This window comes from Talpa europaea (assembly GCF_964194135.1).
Source record: "Talpa europaea genome assembly, chromosome: 7".
Taxonomy (NCBI): Eukaryota; Metazoa; Chordata; class Mammalia; order Eulipotyphla; family Talpidae; genus Talpa; species Talpa europaea.
Window position 1 is genome coordinate 66,483,314 of NC_140074.1, and position 25,591 is coordinate 66,508,904.

The 25,591-nt window shown below is 49.5% G+C and overlaps 1 protein-coding gene across 4 annotated transcripts in view; it reads right to left on the reverse strand.

Moving 5' to 3' along the window:
* The window catches only part of ASTN2 (astrotactin 2), a gene marked incomplete at both ends in the record, with an annotated part of 818,546 nt that overhangs the window by 220,870 nt on the left and 572,085 nt on the right, over nt 1–25,591 (reverse strand). For all 4 annotated transcript variants that reach the window (XM_084237291.1, XM_084237290.1, XM_084237288.1 and 1 more), the window contains 3 exons: nt 7,906–8,085; nt 10,867–10,971; nt 15,117–15,241. In XM_084237291.1, the coding sequence (XP_084093417.1) occupies nt 7,906–8,085; nt 10,867–10,971; nt 15,117–15,241 (410 nt within the window). The remainder of the gene's footprint in view (nt 1–7,905; nt 8,086–10,866; nt 10,972–15,116; nt 15,242–25,591) is intronic.

Consider the following 25,591-nt stretch of genomic DNA (forward strand, 5'->3'; position numbering starts at 1 on the left):
CAGCTCTCAGGTTAGCAGCTCCCAGTGACCTGGGGGAGGCAGCATCTCTGCACTCAGCCAGACTACTTTGTTCTTCGGAAGGGGCTGAAGGCAAAGGGATAACAAATGCCCCATTTTCATCTCCAGGGAAAGTCTACATTTTTAGTGCAAGACTGGACAGAAGGTCCTATCTTCCGACCCTGGGAATATATGATGGGGGAGCAAGTGTGGTCTGACCCAGTCTGTATGAATGCAGGGTTACTATTTTGCTACAGCCTCAGCCTTGTGTCCCCTACAAAGGACAATGGGCCAGTCTCCAGTGTATCATGCAAGTGTGTGTGTGTGTGTGTGTGTGCGTGCGTGTTTGTGAAAGAGAGAGAGAGAGATCCTAAAATAAGAAAATGGAAAATCTCTCAACCAATGACTCTGCCATCTATGAAAACATGGAGGACTTTGGCAATCCGGAGTCTTTGAATTTGCTTTAAGTTTTCAGCCGGGGGGGAAAACCAATAAATGCTTCCAGCTGGTTATTAAATCTTTTGCAACTTCAGGTTCTAACTGACTGCAGACACTGACCCCAACTTTTCTGTCTGTACAATGGGAATGGCTAGCCTCCAGGGAATGGCACCACCTTACCAGGAGTCAGGTTCTTGCTCTCACACCCAGGACAGACACCGTGTGTCCTCTCCCACCGAGCTTAGTCCTGACCCAGAATATCTGTCAATGCATACTCCAGGCAGTCACCACCATCTGAGCATAAAACACTCGCACATGAGGAGAGCCAGGACCTGGCTAGATGGTGGCTGAGGCCTCTCCAGCTCTGCGCCTTGGGATATGGCTTCACGGAGCCCTGGAGTGAAGCGCCAGAAGCAGGTCCGGAGAGGTGCCATGAACAGAGTAGTTACACCCCTGCCCAAGCTGAGGGCTCAAATTCTCAGTGTCCGCTTTCCTCAGATCTTCCAAGTGTGGCTAAAAGAGCAGAACAGAAGAGCACGTGGTGGCGCTCAGGTCTGGAGCCGAGCTCCCTAAGCAGCCCCCTAACCCGGCTGCTTCGCAAAGTCGGACAAACAGGGTCTTGGGGTTAAAGCAGCCCGAGTTCAAATCCCTGCTCGGCCCAGCTCCCTGGTGTGAACTGCCGCACGTCATCTCGGCCCTCTGAGCCTCAGTTTCCTCGAGCGTGAAATGCAGATACCACCACCTACCTTTCAGCTTGTTACGAGGAGTAAATTGGATGAAATAATGTACGTGTAAGTGCTTGGTGCGGCGGGCCGCGCTGAGCACAGGCGGAGGATTATTATTCTCCGTGCGCACCAATAGCAAAAAGACTAGGGTGTTCCGTTCCAGATGGACTCAATCTAAACCGGGAACAAATGCTTTTTTTGGTAATTTCATCTGGTGGAAACGGCAGTCTCATGGGCCTATTTGTGTTTAATGAAGCACATCCTGTACGGTCTTTTTGCCTGGTGCTGAGGAGACGTAAGTTGGCTCTTTCTGCAGCTTGAGGGAGGGGGGCGGGGTGCAGTAAGAGGGGGTCCGGCTTAGAGCCACCCTCTGCCGGCCTCCCAGCTCGCCTAAGAAAAAGCGCTGCCCCACAGCTGGCTAGAGCCCAGGCTGAGGTGTTTAACCCCTGTTGTGGTTAACCAGTGTGATACCCAGGATGGCTGAATGGCAGATGGGATGAGGACAGAGGGGGCTGAGGGGGTTGGCTGGGGACCCTCAGATCTGATAGGGTCTTGAAATCATGGAGATGGTTTGGAAATTGGCCTCAGGGCAGTAATAGACACCCAGGAGTTTTAATTCAGGAACAGTATGATGGGATCTCCATTTTAGAACATCCCTAGTTGGTGGATTTTATGTGTCAACTTCAGTGAGTCACAGATGTCTGGGTGGTTGGTCAAACTATTCTGGATGTGACCGTGAGGATGTTAGTGAGGGTTCTGAGAGATAATCAGTAGACTGAGTGAAGCAGGTTGCCTTTCCCAATGTGGGTGGGCCTTATCCAATCAGTTGAAGGTCTGAGCAGATTTAAAAGGCTGACCCTCCCTGGAATTAGATGGAGCTCCTCCTGCCAGACTAGTTGAGCTGGACAGAGGTCTTTTCCTGAATTTGGACTTGAACTGACACATCAGTTCTTGGGTCTCAGCCTTGACAGCTTTGGAACTAGAACCTATACCATCAGTTCTCCTGGCTCTCCAATCTGCTGAGCAGATATTGGCTTGGAATTTCTGAGCCCCTGTAATCATGAGACAATTGCTTATAATAATCTGTATCTCTATATCTCACTCTATATGTGTATATATAGTGTTAGTGTTCTAAAATGGAGATCCATTGTGCCAATCTTGGATTCATGTTTATGGGTGACCGTTGCCCCCTAAGGCTAATAATACACATATGTGTGTATATAAATATATTTTCTATGATGTCATAAATGATACACATGATATCATAAACATGAACATTACATATAAAAATATTTTAATATCGCTCTTTCTTTTTCTCCCTCTCTCTTTCCATCTATCCATCCTGCTGGCTCAGTCTCTGGGAAACCCTACTCATCCTGTCCTCAGGGCTGCCATGTGGTTTAGAAGGATGCGGACACAAGTCTAGGTAGGAGGCCAGGTAGGAAGGAGACCAACACTGCAGTCCAGGCAACCGTGCTGGCAGCTTGGGACAGGATGGCAGCAGTGAGGTGGAAGGAAGTCGGCAACTTCAGCAGCTGCTTGGGAGTTAAAACTAACAGGACTTGGGATCGGTTAAAATGGAGAAGTGAAAGAGAGGGAGACGTGGAAACAGACTCCTAGATTTCTGGTTCTGCCTCTAAACAGATGACTAGGTCTTTTCACTAGAACCCTGGAGAAGTATGAAGCTGTGGGGCCAGAGTTTGGGCAGACAGGGCTGCCAGCCTTCTAGCAAGTAGCAGAGGAAAGCCTGGCGATGGAAGTGCGGGTGGTAACAGAGAGGGAATGGCATCTAGGAAGTGGGGCCTATAGGATGAGGTCCGGTGAAAATGCATTTACTGCTTTGAGAGAGGAGAATAATCTGATCCTGTAAAGGAGACAAAGAAAGAACAGGCAGGAAGGGCAGTGGGTAAACCAGAAATATCCGGTAGCAAAGAAGCAAGCAGAGAAAATGCCTTACTCAAGCAGGAAGTGGTCAATTCCATCAAATGCTAATGTAAGGTCAAGCAAATGGAAACAGAAAAGTGGCCCCCACCCCACTGTTTAAATCACCACCAGGGAAGCAAACCGGTACCCATGCAGGTCTCAGCTCCAACAGAGACACCTTTCATGTCTGGTTGCCTTCTTTGAAGCCAGATCCCTCAGGAAAACCCAAGAGAGTTCTCCGGCTCACATCAGCCCCTTGGCCACACCTGTGCTCACAAAAGGATGACATTTGACTATCATTCCCTTCTCCCCCTACCCCCTGGACTGCCTTTCAAACAGCCAAAACTCTTTTAAACAGTCATCTAGGAAGGTTTTCACTGACATTCAAAAGCACATTGTAATTCAAATGGAAATGCAGAAATTCATTTCCTTGGACAGTCTTGGGAAATCATAATAGAGATAAAACATTTTTTTAAGGGTGGTGGCAGGCTTTTTATCTGTGGGGACACCTCTGCGCCATGGACTGTCCAGTCTAAAAGCAAGAGTAGGACAACCTTCACGTGGAGAATGGCCTTTCCCCAGGGTCAGGGTCTCTACATGTGGGAAGGGCATATTGATTTAATACCTTTTCTCTTCTAGACATTCTTTGTCTATTCTCCTTGTGAATTTCCTTTTCTCTTTGTCTGTTTTTCTGATTCCTCCTGCCTCCCTTAGTTTATCTCAGTCTCTGTCTCTGTCTCTCTGTCTCTGTCTCTGTCTCTCTCTCTCTCTCACATACACACACACACACACACACACACACACACAATGAACAACTCCTTGACATAAACACACCCTTCACCTTTAATAGTCACTTTCTCATGACAAAGAAGGCAAATGAAAATTCAGGAAACCCATCAGATTGGTCATTTCTGCACCCATCACTAGTCCCCCAGGGTAGAGAATGACAGGGGAAGACAAAAGTCGAGGTCACAAAGTCCTTTGGTATCTCCCTAGACATCTAGGCAGCTCCCTCCACTACCTCCATCCTACAGCCAACTCAACTAAGTGCCACCTATCCCATCCCCATCCTTGGTCCTGAGTCAAATGACAAGGGATGAGAGCAAATCCAGTGATACCTGCCCTTCTCCCTGACACATAACATGTGTACCCACACACACATATGGGCATGTAGTGTTTCAAGGTCATAGTTGGGGAGAGTGTGTGAATATTGGGTCAAAGAGTGAAATGTAGCCCCGATTGGGAGAAAGGCAGCTTTTCAAAATCAAGAATATCAAGAACACAGCAGCACGCAGTGAAAGTAGTAAGCTGGGAAGAGACTAAAAACTTCACATGGTACCTATAATGCAGAGCCTGACCTGTTTCCCTGCTAAACATGCTCGGGCCAGCCTGGTGTTTTGGGGAGACACCTACTACGCTAGTTGTCCCAAGACCCAGATCTTCCTGGTTTCCTGCTATAATTGACCTGTCCATTGCTCCAGTGCCCTCCAGACTGGCAGAATGCCCAGAATACCCATTAGGAGGTAGAGAACTCCACCCTCTAGCCTGGCTCTTTCCAGTCCTTCCTGAATCCAAGTGCCTCTCTAGAGTCAGCATCAGAGGCCAGGTCTGTTATTTTAGCTTTCGTTTTGCCCTATCACCACCAGTTCCCCTTCCTGCATCTGGGCATCTGGACAGGCATAGCTAATTGATGGCAGTTTGCTTTCCCAAACACCCCAGTGACCTCCATATGGTAATCACCACAAGCCACTCCCTAACCCATCAGCACCGGCATCTTAAGTGAAAGCAATGGGCCATCACATGAGGGCGACTGGGTTCCCACTATGTGCCAGCTGCCTGCCCCTGCCCAATGCCTATCACTGGATTTAAAACGTCTATAACAAAATGACACAACATTGGAAGGCTGAGACAGGCTGGCAAAGGACAGGGTGTAGACAGCTCCCACTGTCCACTCTGGGTCCTCAGTGCTGACCACAAGCTCTGCCCAGAGGAGGAACTTCGGAGAACTTAGTTCAGTGAACTAAAGAAATAATGAAGGATAAATACAGCTTTCTTTCCCCCCCCTGGAATGCACATGAAGAAACACTTTGGGGAACGAGAATAAAATGAACCTCTCCTGGGAGATATTTTAATCAGGGACATGCACCCTCCCCTCCCCCATTCCTCCCATCCCCAGCTTTCTGAGGGTGCCCTGATCATAACAATGACCAGTGCTCTAGCATCAGTGGACCTGGAAGGGCTGGAAGGCTTGCTTCTCATGTCCGGGACACAAGATCTGGGCAAAACGCAGGAAGCACTGGGCTCCGGAGGGACTTCAAACACCGTCTCATTTCCTAACGGACTGTGGGGCCTTGACAAGTCCCTCTTCTTTTTAAGCTTTAGGTTTTCCTTCTTAAGAAGAGAGGTGGATACTTTTGCCTCTTTGCTTCCAAGACAGGCTGCCTATAGAGTATAAAGGGCTGGGAAGATGTCCATGGTGTCATCTCCCCAACCTCTTCCTCCAACCTGGACACTTGCAGCCAAGGAGAAGCCACTGGCTGTGGCTGTACATAGATTGCGAAGGCTCCTGGAGCCCCTCTCGCCCTCACTCTCTGGGTTGCTGGGACTGTCCTTTTCTCATGACACCATAACCCCCAGGGAGAAATGAGGACTAAGGTTGCATATTAGCAAGAACCGGGACAGTTCTAGAATCATCAGCCTATGCCCAAAACTTTTGCTTTATTTTAAGCCACTGTTTGTCACGGCCCTTCTGTAGGTCAGAATGTATTATCTCGTTTCATCCTAAAAGGCACACGAGGGGATTACTATGCCTCATTTAACACAGGAGGAGACTGAAACTTAGAAGTCACTTTGCCCAAAAGAGCTGGCAGGGATGTGGGGAGAGGCATCAGGCCCTTGCGTCCTGCCTTTCCCACTTCATCCTCTCCCTGTTCATCCTCTCCCTCCCAGCTGTGCCCCCAGTGTGATCAACCTCCAAACACAGGCTCATCCCAACGTGGTCCCCAGTGGGTCCTTGTTTAGAAGATGTCAATGACCATAGATGATAGCTGGGGAGAAAAGGGCCTCAAACTATCTCTGAGTCCAGAGTGCTCTCAGTTCTCCTGGAGAAAACTGCCCGCTTCTCATCCTCCTACACCCAGATGTCACCAGCAAACTTCAAAGACTAAGACTATAGTGTTTGATGTACCTGCTAAATGGTCACAGCTGATGGAGAGAAAAGGAAGAGTGATAGAGAAAGTGTCTCCCTAGACACCTCAGTGTCTCCCTAGGTTCTTACTGGGAGCGAGCACGGATGATGGGAGAAAGGAGAGCACCTTTGCGAGAGCCACCCAGCCAGTCTGCGGCGCACCAGGTTTTAAGCCCACCTCTCTCCTCCCCCAGCTGCTCTGGCAGCTTATTCCTTCCCACTTGTAACAGATTCCATGCATCTTATGGACAAGGAAAGGGATTTTCTGGAATGGAAAAGCCCAAAGCCTGGAAGCAGCCAACGATGGAGAGGGGATAGGATAGAACGAGAGTGGTGTCCCCCAAAAGCAGAGTGAGGCAAATTAGCTCAGTGGCCACTGTGAGTGAAGGTTTTTATAAACATAACCTAATTGTATTACTTCAGAGTCCTCAAGCTTATTGCCCTGCTTAATGATGTGTCATGTTATTTATAGGGCAATGCAACGAGGCTGCTATTGATTTAATGCACTTCCTTAAAGACCGTCATTGTCACAGCCATAAAACGGAGCTATTCCCGGACAACTCAGTTATGTCCCCTGCACCTCTAAACTTCCTTCTGTCCCACACTGGTGGCAGGGAGTGGTATGACCATGTAGGGGTGCAGGCCCCTCCCTCCCTGCCCAGGACACAAAGAAGGATTCTGGAAATGGGAAAAGCAGGTGCATTGGGGCTTTATGCAGTCAGAGATGGGAGACAACATGAGAAAAGCTGGGCAGGGTGTGCAGTGCCCCACTCTGTCATGGTCCTGCCCAGGGAGGCAGCGTGTCCCCAAGAAGCTTCTTCCTCTCCTCTGGGCCTCAGTTTCCCCACTGAGCCAGTGAGCTGCAGTCTCCTCTGGCTCCCATGCTCTGTGCTCCTGTGATTTGGTTCTTAGAGGGAGGATGCCTGAACCAAAGGTGCAAGCACATTACTGGCATGACTCCCCACTCTTCCATCCATCAAGAGCCTTTTCTTTTTAAATTAATAGATAATAATAATAATGATAATGGGAAGTCACCTTCACCCTGCTCTTATTAGCTGTGTGTCTATGGGTATGTGACTTGGCATCTTGAGACTCATTTGCTCATCTGTGAAATGGGAACAGGGATACAGGGATCTATGACAATACACAATGCATACCGACCTATTTCTAACTTCTCAAAATGCTGTAACATGAACCACATTCCCTTTGATGTGGGCGGAGGCAAGGAGAGCTAGTTGTGTGCCCATTTCACAGAAGGAAAAAGCGAGGTGGGAAGGGACTGACTTTCCCCAGGGGAGTGGTGGGGACTGATCTTCAGCATCTGGGGCTTTTCCAAGAAGCCTGGAGATAAACGGTATCCAGGAGACATGCTCCCTGAGCCTATTGTTTCAAAAGCCTCCAGAACATGACCTTGGGGGCTTAGAAAATGCATGAGAGAATACCAAGAAATAATTATATGGTCCCCTCACTCTGTGATGAAATTAAAGCCCAGAGAGGGGCAGAGACCTGCGTTAGGTCACACAACATATACGTGGCAGAGTCAGGAGTCAGATTCCAGGGATTTCAGTTTTCTCCCAGACACCTTACCTGCACACTCCACCTGGCTGCTGCCTCCAGTAAGCACTCCAGGCTTACCTTTCTGATACTGGAGCCACAGCTGCTGCTGGACCTTCTTGCTGGGGAAGTGGATGATGCAGGTGAGTTCAGAGCCGTAGAGGGCCTCGGCGATATAGTGGGAGCCGTAGTGCTGGATGAAGGACAGCAGCTCTTCCCGACTGCTCTCCTTGGTCAGGATCTTCAGGACGTTGGTGAAGCCTGGACGGAGGAAGAGCAGGTGGAGGGGGGGGGTCAGGCTTGAGAGGCTGGTAAATGAGCCGCAGGGGGCTCTTTCAGCCTGGATCTGTTGCCTTATGCCTCACCCTAGTGTCAGCCAGGTGGCCGCACTTGTCCAAATGTGCTTGGTATTCCCTCCCTTACAGGCAAGGAGCTGCTCTCTCTGGGGGACACACAAGACACTCTGAGTGAGGGGGGATGGACCGGAGAGGAAGCTCAGCCGCCTAGACCTTCGGGACCTGAAAGTCACAATCAGGAGGTTTCCAGTGTTCTCTCTCCATTTACATCCCTGCCCTCCCCTAACACTCTCAACACAGACACTCCATTGTTCACCTGAAATGCCCCCCCACTTCCTCCCTTAAGACATAGCCCAACTTTGGGGCCCCAAATGTCTCCCCTCCCTGCCTTCAGCCTCTTCTGACAAGGGCACCCCCTCTCTGCACCTACAACAACAGCAACAGCTCTGTCCCATTTGTCCCTGGGTCTGCACATGCATCCTTCTGGACCCCCACCCCACCACTACACGTGGTGTAGTGATGTGCGTTTGAAGAGGTACTTGTAACTTTATTTATTTTTTTTTTTATAGAGGCATGTTTTATTTATTTATTTATTTGTTTTGTTTTGTTTATACATGCACTGGGTACAGTCAGAAGCGCGGGAGGGTGAGAGAATTCACCAGAGGCAGAGTGGGGAGCAGAGCAGGCAGAAGGACCGAAGTACACTGCTGAGGGGAGCAGCGGGCGGCAGGAGAGTTCTGCGCGCCATGTGGGACCCTCCTCCGGTGGCCGGGGAGCAGCCGGGGATAGAACCTGTGTCGCAGAGACCGCGGGCAGCTTCGCAACCCAGCGCTCAACCGCTGCGCCACCGGGGAGGCCCGGTACTTGTAACTTTAAATCACAGTTCCCAGGACACACTGGACATACCCCCCACCACTACTGTCAGAATAGTGTTCATGGCAGCACTATTTACAATAGCCAAGTTATGGAAACAACCTAAGTACCTGAGAACAGATGAATGGATAAAGAAGATATGGTATCTTTATACAATGGAATACTACTTAGCAATCAAAAAGATGAGTTTTTGCCATTTACAACAACATGGATGGAACTGAAGGGGATTATGCTAAGTGAAACAGAAAAAAACAAAACCAGAGAAATCTGACTAGAGTTGAGGCTACCAGTGGGAAGGTGGGGGTAGGGAACAATTGTTAGGGGGGCCGAGGTGGCTCAATGACCATGATGGAGGATTATGGGCCTTTTTGGGGCCCACTACACCACTACATGTGGTGTGGTGACATGCATTCGGAGAGGTGCTTGTAACTCTAAATCATATACAGTGTTGTAAACCGTGACATCCATACAAAATATTTTTTATAAATGGATAAGCAGTTTCACGCCTCATCAAAGTAAAATGCAAAAATCCAGCTCATCTCCACATTAAAATCAGCTCCAGTTTGCCAATGGTTGATTTGTAAGGGGGGTTTCAGGAGCAGCATTATTGATTAATTAAAGCAGATAAACCTTTGTAGTGGTGTTAGGAACATCACGGTATTATTCACAAGTCTGGTATAAAGGTGTGGGTGGTGGAGAAAACAGAAACGGGGCTGAAAGAATGGGTGCTTGATTAAGGAAACCCCTCCCCATCACACTGTTAGTTGACAGAACTGGGTAATTAATACAGCAGTGTTAATGATGAGATGGTTTCTGTTAAGTAATAAATAACACCACCAGAAAGCTGCCCGGTAGCTCTTTACCCAGACAGACAAAACAGCAATCAAATCACTGCTTACTAGCTGTGTGACATTGGCCAAGTTACTTAACCTCTCTGACCCTCCATTTTCTTATGTGAAAAAAAAAATGGGATAAATAATGCTTTGTTCACAGGACTGATGTAAGTCATAAGATATAAAACATGATAAAGTGCTTGGCCAATGTCAGCCATAATTACTATGTGTACTGCCCAGAGGCTGAAGGTCTCCAGTTCCCAGGGAAAAGAGCGCCACATTGCTCATGAACAGAGCCACGTTGAAAAAAGAAAAGATAAGAAAGAAGATGTGGATCATTAAGAGACACTCAGACAAAAACCCAGTGGCAGTGTTAGGAGTTAGAGTCGAGGGAGAAAACCTAGGCCAGGCCCACCTTCACTCATTTCTCCCTCTGCAGTCCTCTTTTCTTTTGATTTTATTCCTTCATCAAACATGAACATCCATAATGTGCCGATTCTCCATCAGTTATAGAGAATGCAGGAATATAGGAGATGGGAAAATAGGAAAGAACAGGCCCCATTCTGAGCACCTCCACCAGCGTGCAGGGCTCCTGTGGGTAGAGTGTGTGTGTGTGTGTATTGGGGGGCTGTTTATGTGTTAATGTTGGTAGGAAAATAAATCAACCAGAAATGACCAGGAATCAGGGCATGGGAAGAACTTACTAGTTACCAGCTGAAATGCTTTCAGAACAAAAACATGACTTAGATTATCCTTTATCCCCATCACCCATTCATTTCCTACTCCCTGTTCAGGTACCTCTTCCTCCAGGAAGCCTCTCTGACTCCCCAGGGTGGAACCTGTTCTGTGCTACCACTGACCCATCATTGCATTGCCTTTGCTGCAATGTCTTTCCGCTTGTCCATCTGCCCTCCCTGTGGGATCCTGGGAGGCAGGGAGTCATGGCCCATCCCCTGTGCAGCACAGGCCCTGGCACAGCCTGAATCCTTCGGCACAGGTGCTGAATCCTGTCCCCTGGCTGCCCAGGCAGGGGCACTCACCTGCCGAGAGGGTGATGGTGCTGAGCTTCACACGGTAGAGGTTGCTGCGGACCCGCCACTGTTGCACCATGGGGTAGCCCATAGCCTCATCGTACCTGATGTCTCCTGGGGGAACAAGATGGTCACGTGAGCCCAACATTCAGAGACCTCTCACTGCCCCCCCACCCTGCAGCCCTAGGCTCTGGGTACCAGTCCCTCCTCCATGGAGACTCACTCCCAGGTGTGTCCTGGCCTCACCCTACTTTTCCTCTCTGCCCCCTCCAGTTGCAGCTCCCTTATAGCCTATAAACAAGTATTGGTTTATGGTCCTAGGTGAGCCCATTGGCAACCTGACAGGGGACACGAGTCCTCTCTTGTGGTGTCTCCGTTTACCCATCTTATACAGTGGCCACCTGTGCCGCCCCATCCCATGGGCACATTGAAACATTCAAATAAGGTGCTGGAAGTGGCAGCCCTGGGGCCACGTGGAATGGCTGTGCACACAGACAGACATGGACGGGGACAGCCCAGCAGGGCCCATCCCCCACCTGCGGCCGATGGCTGCTTCACAGGGACCACGGAGACCCCACAGAGCCGGACTCATTAATTATCTGCACCCTGACACTGGCTTCCCCACTGTTTCCTAACATGGAAACAGGATGTCCATCTGCAGCATGTTGAAGACAGTGCACATGCATTTCCCATGTCGAGATGGATGGATAGACACTGGCTAAACAAAGGTAAGCAAGGTTTCTCAAAGGCCCCAGATGATCTCAGCACCTCAAATAGATTCAGAGGCAATGGTAAGTAAGCTCCATGCAGAAAATGGGCAGCATTTCTCAAAAGGCTTTGACCAAGGAACCCTGTCTGTACAAACAGTCCACAGAGCCTCGTGTTCCACAGAAAGCACTTTGTGAAACGCAGTTTTCGATAAAATGACAACAAAGACTGACCGTGAGACAAAAGGCTAGCAAGGGGTTAACTCCGGATGTGGGTGCACAAAAGATTCTTATTTTCTGATTTCTGTTTATCTCCATTTTCTAGATTTTCTACTCAAGGCTCTGCAAACTCTCCTTTTTATAATCAGGGGGAAAATACATGAAGAGGAAATGCTAGTCACATCAGCAGTTATTATTCCTGTTGTTATGTGTCCTCTGCAAATGGCAGGCGCATTTTCTCTCCTTTTCTCTTGTCCCCTGGTGAGGAGGCACTTAAAGAGATATTTGATACCAAGATTAAAATGAGAATCTCATTGGAACAAATGATTTCTTCCTGGACATTACTGCAGTATTAAAGTTGTCCATTACTGTCAACTTTTTTCTCCCCCTCCTTAGCCTTTTCAGGAATAATGTAATTTTTTAGAGGTTTTCATTTTAAAGTAAAATATTCATGATCCCCAAAGATAGGCCCACTGGAGCGAAGCTGTTTTGTTATAAATATGTGCTCTCTGTTTATCAGCTCTGCCCATCCTGCTCTTCCTCTGCAGAGGCCTGGGGAGAGGGGCCCGTGGGGGGATCAAGGAGAGTCATGGGGAGTCAGGACAAAGAAAAAAATCAGACCAGAGGACTGGACACCAGGGTCCAGGTCTCCTCGCTTCCCCATCAGGGCCTGTCCTAACTCAGAGCAGGCTTGGAGGGGATATGGGCAGGCAAGCCCATTCCCAAGGAAAGGAGACAGAACGGTCACTAAAGGCTGCTGAAGCAGCTCATTGATGTGGCCTGGGGTCTAAAGGGGTGGGGGGGGGGCGTACTTCTCTGACTGTCAAGTCCTTCCTAAAACTACTTTCTCTGCCTTTTACCCATCCCTGCCCCCCCCACCCCATAAGTGGTCACCATTCCAGCTCTCACTCCCCTCTACCCCAAGTCCTTTCTGCCTTTCTGCCTGAAACCTGAGATCCTCTAGTGACATGCCAGCTCCTAGCGGTCAAGGGCCATGGTTTATGTTATTCCGACTCCTGTGGAGTCTACAACAGAGCCTGCTACACAGTAGGTTCTTGATGAACATTAATTTACTGGCTCACTCACTCACTTCTTCCCACATTTGATTATAAACACAGCCCTGGCCCTCACTCTACCCTTGACCCCCACCTTACCTGGCTACCCTAGATTCCCACCCAGGGATTAGGGTGGAATGATGTTCTGGAAATGGGGAGGCATTTTTTCTGGTAACTGAATTCTGTTTTTAATTCTTGAAAAGGTAACTATCCCTTTAGTAGGGTGCTCCCAAAGATCCCTGAATCCAAACAAATAATACTAACCATTTATATCTCTAAGAATGAACCATACAGCACCAAGAATTTTATATCTACTATCTCTAATTCTCACCACAATTCTGAAAAATAACTGTTACAGCCCATTTTTGAGAAACAGAGGGAAACTTCCAAGGTCACACAAGAATCTGTGACAGAGCCAGGTCCCCTCCAGCACAGACAGACCTTCCCTTGGGCCATGGCAGCACCTGCTCCAGGAGGTGGTGATCTCCCCATCATTGGGGGTATTCAAGAGGGCCAGTCACTCCGTAGGGACACTGCAGACCTGATTTTCTCATCAGTGAGGAACACTATAAAGGATGCCCTTTATATTCCATGCAAATTCAAAATTCTATGCTCTGGGGCCTCCCCGGTGGCGCAGCGGTAGAGCGCTGGGTTGCGAAGCTGCCCGCGGCCTCTGCGGCGCCGGTTCAATCCCCGGCTGCTCCCCGGCCACCGGAGGAGGGTCCCACATGGCGCGCAGACCTCTCCTGCCGCCCGCTGCTCCCCTTAGCAGTGTACTTCGGTCCTTCTGCCTGCTCTGCTCCCCGCTCTGGCTCTGGTGAATTCTCTCACCCTCCTGCGCTTCTGACTGTACCCAGTGCATGTGTAAACAAAACAAACAAACAAGCAAACAAATAAAGAAAAACATGCCTCTAAAAAAAAAAATAAAAAAAAATAAATAAATAAAATTAAAAAAAAAATTCTATGCTCTTATAAAAAAATAAAAAGGGATTTAGATACAGCTTGGAGACACATTTTAGAAAGTATTTTCACAACCATGATTTCATTTGATCTGGGTCCTGCTTTGAAGCTGGACAGGTCAGCAGTGGGGTGTAGGACAGTGATGGGGGCTGGGGCTTATATCCTGACTTGACTCTACACTGGCCGTGGGGCCTTGCACAAGTTAAGACTCTTCTCTAATAAGTTTAAAAGGGAATGATGACACCCTTACAGGTGCCTGGCTCCCAGACCCCAGATTCTGTGGGACCTTCCCTCTCCCAGGGCCATTTCACAGAAAAGACCCTCAGTGCTTAGAGGACGAGCTCGAGGTCTGTGCCCACAGAGCATGGAAGCCAGAGTCCATCATGTTGCTGGTGTTTCCCGAGGGCTCCTTCCCTCTCAGCAAGACACGCCAGGCAGGGTGACTGAATCACAAAGGCAGAGCCAGGTCCCTTCCATCCTAGGAGAGCCCCTAGAGTAAGGGTAGGAGAGGGACCGGGAAAAGACGAGGAGGCACAGAAGGGCAACTTGGGGTAGGGCAGAAAGCACGAAGCCTCGGGACAGACTGTATAAGGTGGCTTCACAGGAAGGGAGCAGGATTCACTTTTTCTTGGGGGGCAGGGGAAGGGCTGCAGGGTAGAGTGACAAGGGCAGAAGATCTGGAGCCATTGCAGCTGTTCTAGTCCCAGCAGATTTGCTGTGTGACTTTGGGCTCATCTGTCTGCTTCTCTGAGCCTAGAGTCCTCATTTATAAAGTGGGAAAAAATACCTACCCCACAGGATGGCTCTGTACCCACATTCAAAACAAGCTGTAAAACTGAAGTGCTTTAAAGTGAGAGGGTTTCCTGGCAGGGGAGGTGGGGGGTCCAGGGATTGTTCCTTAGAGTGATTTAAAAATGAACCTAGTATAAACAGCCAGGCACAGAGACAGGGACTGCATGATGTGGAATCCAAAAAAGTTGACTTCATAAAAGCAGAGAGGAGAATGGCTGGGGACAGGCAAATGGGGAGATGTTGGTGGAAGGACTGAGAGTCTCAGCTACGTGGGGTGAATGAGCTCTGGGATCTTAGGTCTGGCAGTGACTATAGCTAACGTTAGATGTGGCTTTGCTGAGTTAGAGGAACTGGTGTCTGCCAGGAGCCCGGCTGTCTCCGGGAAGGCCCTGGTTCTGCACAGGAGCCCTACAGCAGCCCAAGACATAGCAGATCCCTTGTGCATCCCGTCCCTCACCCACCGGAGCTTGTTGTGCCAAGTACTGAGGTGCTCAGAGGCTAGGGAAGGTCGGCAGGTGTGTCTTACCAGTGAGCAGCTGGAGGTCCGGGAGGGGTTCGGAGAGGACCCCCCGGCACTGCTCCTCCACCGGCAGCGGGATCACCAGCAACCCGTCGGCCAGCTGAGGAAAGTCCTTGATGAAGTTGTTCTCCCTGTGGAGAGGAGCAGAGACACTGCCAGGTTGAGGAAGTGGTGGCTGCCCAGGGCCAGGAGAGCAGGGCAGGAAGCTTGTGGGCAGGAGGAAGACTCATGGGTGGGTGGGTGGGGGTGCTCTGGCTTCCACGCCTCTGGTTCCCCGAATCCCAGCTCTGAGACTGTGCTGCTGAGGACACTTGAGCATCTGGGAGACCGGGCTTAAATCTGGGCCACACTCACTAACTGCCTGACCCTGAGCCTGCTCCTGGTCTCAGCACCTCGGTTTCCTTGTGTAGACAGTGAGACCTCAGGGTCATCATAAACACTTAGTGGGAGAAAGCTGTCAAGAGCTTGAAACACCAAGGGTGAGGCCCTAAAAATTGGACAGTGGGCTGCCAAACGTCCCTTTGCACAAGCACTGATGATGGTGAGCCGGAATGTGAGGGAGCAGAGAAGTGCTGGAGAGAGAGTGGGCAGGGTTAGCTGTGGAATCACACGGCAGCTTTTATAGACAGGGAGCTGGAGCCTGGAGAAGGAGCTTCTGGTTCCCTGACCACCATTGGGTTAGATTCAAATCCAGGTCACCAATTCCCAGGCCAGTGCCCCCTCTTGCCCTGAATTCTTAGGGTGTCTCTGTCCCTTCTCTGCAGCATCATCCCAGGTAACAGAAGCTGGCCAGAAAGGTCACCTCAGGGGCTGAATCCTAGTCTTAAGAAGGGTGGGGGGTGAGAGTGCTTACAGCTTTCTCGCTTCTAGACACAGACCTGCACCCAAAAGGAACAGCCTGCTGAGAGGGAGTGAGCCTCTTGTCCCCAGGGGTATGCAAACGGGGACCATGATAGTCACTGGGCCTAGACGGCACCCAGGGCATTTCTGTATTAAAATCTGTTTTTTTGTAGTCTGAGATCCTCAGAGTTAGAGACACTAATTCCAATCTGGAGAGACAGAGGAGAGGGAGCAGGAGGGGAAGGAGAAGAATGAGGGAAGAGGTGTTTCTCACTGCCTTTGCCACCTGCATGGGCAACCTTGACATCACAAGCAGAAAGAGGAAAACAAGAATATAAGAAAACAAAGCTAAGCCTTTGAAACTGCATTGCAGGTCGTTTAAAAGCAACCAGGAGTCACTGGGTCACCTTGCCTCTGTCTGCAGGCCTGGGTGTGTGCAACAGCCATGGAAGCGCATCTAGGTAGCGTGAATGGGGCATAAGGGGCCAAGTGCCCCCTTGGACTGTGGCCTCTGGGGTTTCTGATCTTTCCTCAGAAATACAAGGGGTGGAGGGATGTTGTCCTTATCCTAGTCATTCAACTAAAATGCACTGAGCACACAATGGGGGGGGGGCTGGGTGCCAGTGGGGGGTAGCAAGGAGCTGGGAGCTAAGAATTGAGGGATAGATTGGATTCTCTCCTTGTCCTTCATATAAGGAGATAACAAATTAGCCACCAGAACAGTCAGAGGGACTCGGTCGGCTATGAGGAATTCCTGGAGGGCTGGGTGCTTCTGGGTCAGCAGAGCCCACGCACTTGATTTCTGGGTTGCAGAAGACAAGACCGGCAGGTCATCAAGACTGGGCTACTATTCTGCTCGCAAGCATCTTATCTGCGAGACACGGAGCAAAGCTCTCATCCTGCAACTTTCTCATATGTTAAAAGAGGATCGTTAAATCTATGCAAACTGCTCCAATGACCTCACAACAATGATAGGATGATTGTGGCCTTTTGGGGGGGCCCCACAATGCACCAGGCACTGTTGCAAGTCGCTTACATGAGTCTTCACTTGGCTCTGTGAAGTAGGGCATTTTTAAATGCCCTCTGGACCCCCATGGAGAGCAGGCAAAGCTGAAGCACAAAGCAGCGATGTAACTTCTGGAGGAAGGTGGCTAGAAGTGCAGACCCAGGCACCTGGCCCCAGGACCCGAAGTCCTCGTCACTGCTGTACACAGGCTGCCAGAGCTAGAAGCCATAGCACCCATGGGGGCACTGAGTCCAGGCAGACAGCAGCTGAGGCTGTGACTCATTATGACTCGGCTGCTCCCTCCATGCTGTGTTCTCCGCATGGCCTCACTAATTGTCATGAGATGCCACTCTCATTCTCAGAGCAACGGAAATGGGAGCTTTGGACATGAAATGATGTCCCTGGACTTAATGCCCAGTGCACTCAGGAACAGGGGTCCGAAGGCAAGTTTATCTTTCTGCACTTTATCCTCCAGGGTCACCATTCTTATCTTCTCTGAGATGTGACTATAATCTCAGAGGAGGGGACAGAGCCACCTACTCTGCCCCCTTGCCTGTCTCCTCCAAACACTCTGCCTTCTAGTCATACTGGATTTGCCGCTGAGTAAATATGACCCCAAAGTGGCCATGGGAGCCAGAACAGAGGGTGACCCCAGGAGGGTGCAGGACCTGGCACATGACAGCCTTCTTGGAGGGAGGTCCGTCCCTGAGCTTCCAGGAAGCAGGGTAGATCCTACAGATACACATAAGAAGGAGGGAGAAGTGTAAAGAGGGAGAGAGAGGGAGGGAATGAGTTCACACACCAGTGTGGGAGGCTGGGAGGGAGGGAAGGAAAGAGGCCAGGACGAGGGCGAAGCAGCGATGATGACAAGACAGCAACTGCACACACCAAGGACAGCCCTGGGGCCTGGGCAATGGCCACGAGTCCTGCAGGGCCTCTGCCAGCAGAGGGCGCCCGGGTCCTTTGCATCCATCAGCTTTTTCTGGAGGCAGAAGTGGGATGTGAAGGCAGCTGCTGGAAAAGTTCCCGGCCCCCACCCCCCAGAACCTCAGCAGGAACTCTGTCTAGACAGCAGCTTCAAAATCCACCCACCTGGAAAGGTGACCTACAAGGGAGGCTGGCGGGGTGCAGCTTAAATGCAGATGGTCAGAAACGGAATTCAGATTCTTAAAGTGTGTGTGTGCGTGTGTGTGTGTGTGTGTGTGTGTGTGTGTGTGCATGGACAATCACTAGGAAGATAGGAAGAAGGATGACCAATATTTATTGATTGGTCATATCTGCTGATCATCCATTATGTTCTAGGTAGTGTGACAAAATGTGTGTGTGTGTGTGTGTGTGTGTGTGTGTGTGTGTGAGAGAGAGAGAGAGAGAGAGAGAGAGAGAGAGAGAGAGAGAGAGAGAGATTGAGAGATTGATTGATTCTCACTGTATGGGAGCTCTAGAGACAACAGCTATGATTATTCCCACTTGTAGATGAAGAAATGGATACTCCCAGAAGAGGAGGAATGTTTCCCACCCAGCTCCACCCAGGAAACAGGTGTGCCAGGATCACACTGTCACATTGTCACCACCGGGCTCCTCACTCAGGCTGGCACCCAGAGAGCACATTCAGTGAAACCCTCTAAGCCAAGCTCTGGGCTCAGGGATAAACTGACACCAAGCAGAGTGAGGTGTGTTTTGTGTCCACAGATGTGGCTGTCTGTGCACGTGTGTGTGTGTGTGTGTGCACATGTGCATAAATGAATGTTATTTTGAGTAGAGACAGGACAATGTAGTGATAGACATTTCTTTAGACAAACATCTCTGAAGAGAGTTCAATCTCTGCTGATGCTATACAGGCATGACTCATCACATTTTGTATAGATCCCCAGGGCTTCATGGGTTCCCTGGGAGTGAGAGGTCACATTCCTTCTATTCATGTCTTGGGCCTCCCACATTTCAGGGACTGTTCTACATATCAATGAGACAGAGGTGGAAAATCAGGAGGCCCCCTTCATGGAGACATGAGGTGAAAGCACTGGAAGCTTCACTCTCTAGCCTTTTGCCTTGTTTATTGAGTCACTGCCCTCTGACCTCCAATACTCCAGTTGCACTGAGTATCCTCAAGTTTCTCTTACAGGGCACACCCCTTCCTACAAAGGATGCCTTTGGAATTTGCCCTCTTTCTGGAAAGTTCTTGTGCCTCCTGCACCTGGTAAACTTCTACTTAATCATTCTAACCGAACATTATTTCATTGCTTGTGAGAAAAATTCCCAGGATCAGCTATCCCGTTATACTCTCTCTTAGCTTCTTGTTCTTGGCATAGAAAATATGTTTGCACACTGTACTGTGTAAAGAGATGGTTATAGTTAGAAGATAAAGTTTAAGGGGGAGGTATAGAGACCAAAGGAGGAGAGCTGGGAGGCCCTTAACATAAGACTGGGGAGTTCAGGAAGGCTTCCTGGAGGAAGTGAGTCTTGACAGATTGGGAGGATTGTTCAGGGAGAGAACAGGGAAGGGAAGTGGGGGTGGGAATTAGGCAGAAAGAATAGCATGTGTAAGGTCCAAAGGGTGTGTGTGTGTGTGTGTGTGTGTGAGAGAGAGAGAGAGAGAGAGAGAGAGAGAGGTGGGGGGAAGAGGAGGAGGGGAACACACATTGAGTAAATAGCAACGATGGGCTGGAGAGGGGCAAGTGGGCATCAGATCCTAGGAATCTTCTAGGTAAGAAGGGAATGTGGGCTTTATTCTGAGGACAAGAAGATCCATTTTCTTCCAAGAAGAGCTTCACAGATCCTAACCACAGGTGTCTCATGTCTGACACCTTCCTTGTCCACTACACAGCAAGCTCCCTGGGGCTGACACCATGCCCGCACCAACCACTGCTGTCCCCCAGGGCCCAGCACAGTGCAGGCTGCTTATTAAGTAGATGCTCAACAAACACTGCTTGAACAGTGTTTGTTCAAAAGAAAAAGGACACCCAAGACAAAAGTAACATGTGTAGGACCTGCACCTCTTGATGTCTTGGCACAAGGTTGCAGCACGTTTATGGACTCAAAGGATTTGGGGTGCATGAGTCAAAACTTGCAGATCTTGCACAAGAAGCTTTCAAACTCTTTGTTCTTCCTCTAACTTACTAAGTGTGTGGGCATCCTGGCTTCTGTGGAGCTTAGACTGGCACCAGGGACCACTGAGCTCATGGGCACCAGAGGGAAAGATCTCCCTAAGTCTGGCTAATCAGACACACCTCCCCCACTTGGGGAGTATGCAAGCCTGCCTGTGCACTCGTATAAGGGTGGGGGTACAGGGGATGGAGTGGGGTGAGACATGCCAGCTGGAAGCAAAATGCCCAGTTAAAACACCACCTCCTCTAGGGAACCACTTCAGTTTTCCCCAGTTGGAATAAATCTTTCCTATCCTTTTTCTCTCAGGCATCATGTTTGTGAATGGATTCCAGAAGGGGCCTTGGGATCTGATGGAGGAAAGGGCATGAGCTCAGAAGGCGTGATGCAGACATGGGTCCGAATTCTGACTGTGTGACCTTGGGGAAGTCACTTGCATTTTATGAGCCTTGGGAACGTCATCTGTAAAATGCGGGTAATGTGTTTAGCTCTAAGTGATCCGGAGGTTGCCCAGGGAAAGAGCAGGAAAGGAAGGTGGTGGTGGGGTTTAGGCAGAAAGAATAGCATGCATAATCTAGGTCCTTTCCTGAGTCCCACATGAGATCCTGCATCTTTGGAGAGCCTCAAATGCCCAGTGCAGTGCCTGCTCATGGTACAAGCATCCTAAACTGCTGCTCAATCTAAGACAGCGGCCAGGGGCAAGCATCTGTGCCCTCCAGGCCACTCTGTATGACCTCTCAGGGACACAAGGCCTCTGGGGCTTTCCCATCACCCAAGCTGTTCTTGTCTAGCTTCGCTGTGGTCAGCCATGCTGACAAGTATGACAAGCAAGGGAGCTGGTCTCCCCTGCTACTCTCCCCCACCCCTCCCAGGTCGTCACTCCCTCCTGCCCCCATTTAAGAATATGTGTGAGTGTTTTGGATACATTAATACACAGTCACCAGTATGCATGAGCCGATCACCCCTCAGTTCTGGGGAAATTAGCATTTAAATTGAGGTATTTCAGGGAAGTAAATCACCCCAGGGCCAGCTAGCACTGTCTGTGGCCTTTTCCTAGTGGAGGGAAGGCTGAGCGCTATTGTTTGGGAGGGGGCCATTCGCCCCAGCTCTCCCTAGGCTGCCCAGAGCCTCCAAAAGTGCAGCACCAACCCCCAATGGCAATAAGGACATCTTTCTGGTTTAAATGGAGCCTGTTCCCTCCCCTCCAACTAAACCAATTGTCTCTGCCCAGTGAGAAAGGGTCCTGGGGCTGAGATATGGCTTCCTCTGTGATCAAGATGCTGAAAGAAACCTCTTTTCATCTTGACTGTCACTGCCTGGCTCTGTGGTTTGGAGGAGACACTCCTCACATCTGGAACTGGAAGGGGGTGGGGGCTGGAGCAAAATATTTGTTTCTATGAACCCCCAATCAAGAGATTGGGCTAGATTGTATAGCCATTCTGTGGGTTCTGGGGTCTGGAGGGTCTGGGGGTGTGGAGACTGAAGTGGGGGATTGTCCTGGTCTGCGCTCAAGCTCTGTCTTTCTTGGGGAACAAGTAGAACTTCTGTTCTCGTGCTTCCTAATGATGGGTCTTCACTAAGTCCACTAAGTCCTCAGGCTCCCAGATTCTGTCAGACTTTCATCCAACCCTTCATTCATTCATTCAACAGATCTGTACTATTTTGTTTGGGTAAGTTCTATCAGTTAATGTTCTTTAAATTTTTTGCTTTAGGAAATAAAAACAGAGGGAAGTTTAATAATAACATATATGTATACCTCCTATATATGTGAGCATCCCAGCATGGCTAAGTGGCTCCTGTTTCAATTTAATAAAATATTATTGATTTGCCATAGTATTACAATACTCTGTAAATTTGGGGGGCATATCTTCGCTGTGCATGTGTGGATGAGCCTCACCCCACCCACCACCAAAGCTGTGGTCCATTCCCACATTGGGCTGCTGCCCACAACACTTCCCCCACGCTTCTCCCTTCTGCTAACCACTCAATTTTTCAGAGTCTAGGAGTTGTTTTTGTTGTGATTTGTTAGTTCATTAGCTTTGGTTATTTATATTCCACATAAGAGAGAAACCAAACGATCATTGTCTTTTTCCTTCTGACATATTAGGCTCAGCATAATCACCTCAAGTTCCACCCATGTGTCGCAAGTGGCAAATCTCTGCTATTTTGTGCCAGGCATTGAGAAAACAATGATAAAACCGACTCCATTCTCAGCTTGCTCAGAGCTATGACAGAGACTCTGTGTGCAGATGCACGTGAGGTAAATCATGGTTTATCGAATGCTAAAATGAAGCACTTTTCATTCGCCATCAATCATATATCTGTGGCACCCCACCTGCTAAATCAAAGAACACTGTCCCTTTGGTGGAAGCACAGATACCATCTAGAACACAGAGCAGGTCACAGCTCGACTTTGCTTCACAAAGGTAACTTGTAGTGTCTGGAGTGAGACAATAGTTTCCAAAGCCAGCCTGGGCAGGGAGTGAGGGTTCCCTTGTATATCAAAGCCAGCCTGGCCGACTCAGATCACAGAGTCTTGTTTTAATGCACAGATACTGCAGACTAGGATCTCAAGGAGGTCCCCACCAAAAAGGAAAAGAAAGGACAAACCCTTCTTTCTGCCCCTTGGCCTGGGAGGGATTGCTGTGGAGAGACACCCAGGAAGCCAAGAGTCCACACCTGAGTCTCAAGGACCCCCTCTCTGACTTTTTAGAAGTCAGCCCCTCCCACAAAGCCTCTCCCCTCAATTATGAAGGTGGTGCAACAAATGCCTAAGATAGCAACCAGGAGAGCAGTAACAATGGGGTTTGCTTCCCTAGATTGGGGAACAGTCTGGGAATTTGTGAGCCCCTTAATTCAATAAGCCAATGGGAGCTTCAATGAGAAGGCAACAGGAGGCCTGAAGTGAACCCCCCAAGTCATGCACCCACAGGACAGAGGGAACAAAGCCGATGAGACTTCCTGGCATAGCGTCCCTGCTCCCATGGAGGCAGAGATGGGTAAGGAGGCCTGAGATTAGAACAAGGGGGCTTGGAATACAGGGACTCCATGGCCTTGAATTTTGGCAATAAATTCCAACATGTTGCTTTTCTCCAAAACCTCTCTGAGACTATCCATATAGTGGATGCCAGTGAAGGGACCGAAGCTGAGCTCAAACAAGAAGTCACGTGTGACCACAGCAAGGACCCAGCAGACCATGTCAGTACTAAGGTCCTTCTCCCATGAGCCCCTGCCCCCAGACCCTGAGACCAAGTGGAGGGAGACAAGGGGCAACCGGGGCTGCTTATGGGGAGCTCAACTCTGAATGGATTGAACAGTTGTATCCTTAATCAGCAAGCTGAAATACCTTTTGGCCATCAGCGGAATGGAAACTTGAGGGAAAGACTTTATCAACTGCAGGAAATGAAGACTACAGTGTATTTGAATAACCGACTGTAGTGAAAACATATTTGAACCCTGTCAAGAGGTGGTTACTGGTTAGAGCAACAAAGTCTAAAGTTCATAGGGGAGTTTGGGGGAGGGCAGTGGAGAGAACAGTGGAGAGGCACTTAATGCAGACTGGGGAAATCAGGAAGGCTTCCTGGAGGAGGTGAGTCTTGACAGATTAGGTGGGTTGTTCAGGGAGAAAGCAGGGAAGGGAGGTGGGGTGGGGTTTAGGTAGAAAGAATAGCATGTGCAGGAGTCCAAAGGGGTGTGTGTGTGTGTGTGTGTGTGTGTGTGTGTGTGTGTGTGTGACAGAGAGAGAGAGAGAGAGAGAGAGAGAGAGAGAGAGAGAGAGAGAGAGAGAGAAGAGTAAATAGCAGCGATGGCCTAGAGAGGGGCAGGTGGGCTTCAGACCTTAGGAATCTGTGTTGAGGACAAGGAAGCCATTGCAGCATTTTCAGCAGGAGAATGATACTATTTGACAGGAGCTGGAGAAGTGTATCTGGACACAGGGTGGAGGGTGGACTGGAGGCAGAGGCAGGAGGGAGGGAGGGCAGTTATAAGCTTCTTCAACAAGCCACCTGCATACAATGGAGAAGCTGTGTAGCTGCCCATGGAGGAAAGGCACAGATGTCACCTGGACTCAGGAAGTAGAACGGGCTGGCCTCTGTCGTCAGTTGTCCTGTAGGGGAGCGGAACAAGGAGCCCAGGGGTGGGCTCCAGGTGCCCATCTCCCCCAGATTCCCTCATGGCTAATGTCAGAGACTTCTGGGCAACCCCATGTTCATTGACCATGACTGGAAAGGAGACCAGTATGCTTGACCCATTGAAGACATCCCTGGCCTCCTTTCTGCCTCTGCCAGCTGCAGCTCCATGTCTATGTGTGAAGCCAGTGGGAAGATGGCCACATCTGGAACAAAATCCCTGCATTCCTCGCATGCTCCCCACCTACAGACAGAGGCTCAGGGCCATCATCTCTTCCTTAGCAGAATGCAGCTCACGCCCCCTACTCTCTGGGCTGTCTCAAAGCTCACACATGCCATGTGGCTTCACGGGCTATCCCTGCCCCATGCAATAGGGTCACTCTTATCTCAACAAGGCTTACGGGACAGATGAGCCAGGACAGAGGCAAGGCAGAGGAGCAACTCATTTTAAGGTTCCTGGATTGTTTATTTAATTTGTTGGCAAGACCAGAACTAGGTATATTCTCCATGTCCAACCCAGAGCTGCTGTCACTTGCATGTTCTTGAAAGCTATTATAATGACCACTTCACCTGCTAGATGTTTGCTTTGAACTGCAGACACCTGTCAAGCAGGGGATGCGTCTGATTATTTGCACACTTCTCTGAGCCCTCTTGGGGAAGGCAAACAGACGTGGTGTCCTTCCTCCTGGAAGCCCTCACTGAGCCCCTTCTTTGAAAGCAATGTCCTTCTACATCCATTACACGGACTTTGGCTCTGATCTCCAGATCACGAGGCTCAGCGAGGTCTGTTTGTTCTCTGCATGTCTGTCTCCTCTACCAAGCTCTGTAGCACTAAGTTATAGGGATCAATATAGTGAATTTGAGGCCCCATCCTCCCCTCCCCTGATTCCCAGGTCTGGGAAGTACACAGCCTGACAGCTGTCTTTTTTGTTTAAGCCACTATCCCCTCACCCAGGGACAACAGCAACAGCAGGCTAACTACATTCTCGGTACCAGTCTCATCCCTCTAATTTGTCTACCCTCATGCAACCAGCAGGATTTCCTACAATGATGATCCTAACTCAATGTATCACTGGCTCCATGGATACTGTTCTGTTTGCTGTCATAACAAATGATGGCAAACTAGTGGCTTAAAACAACATAAACGTATTATCTTACAGTTTTATAGGTCAGACCATCTGACATGGTTTCTGGGCTAAATTCAAGGTGTCGGGAGGGTTGCATGCTTTCTGGAGACTTGAGAATCCATATCCTTGCTTTTTGCAGACTTTTGAAGCTGCCTGCATTCCTGGGCTCAACACCCACTTCCTCCATCTTCAAAGCAAGCCAGATGTAAGTCAAATCCTTTTAAGCCAATCACTCTGAACCCCTTTCATCTCTCTCTTCCACTTTAAGAATCCTTGTGATTA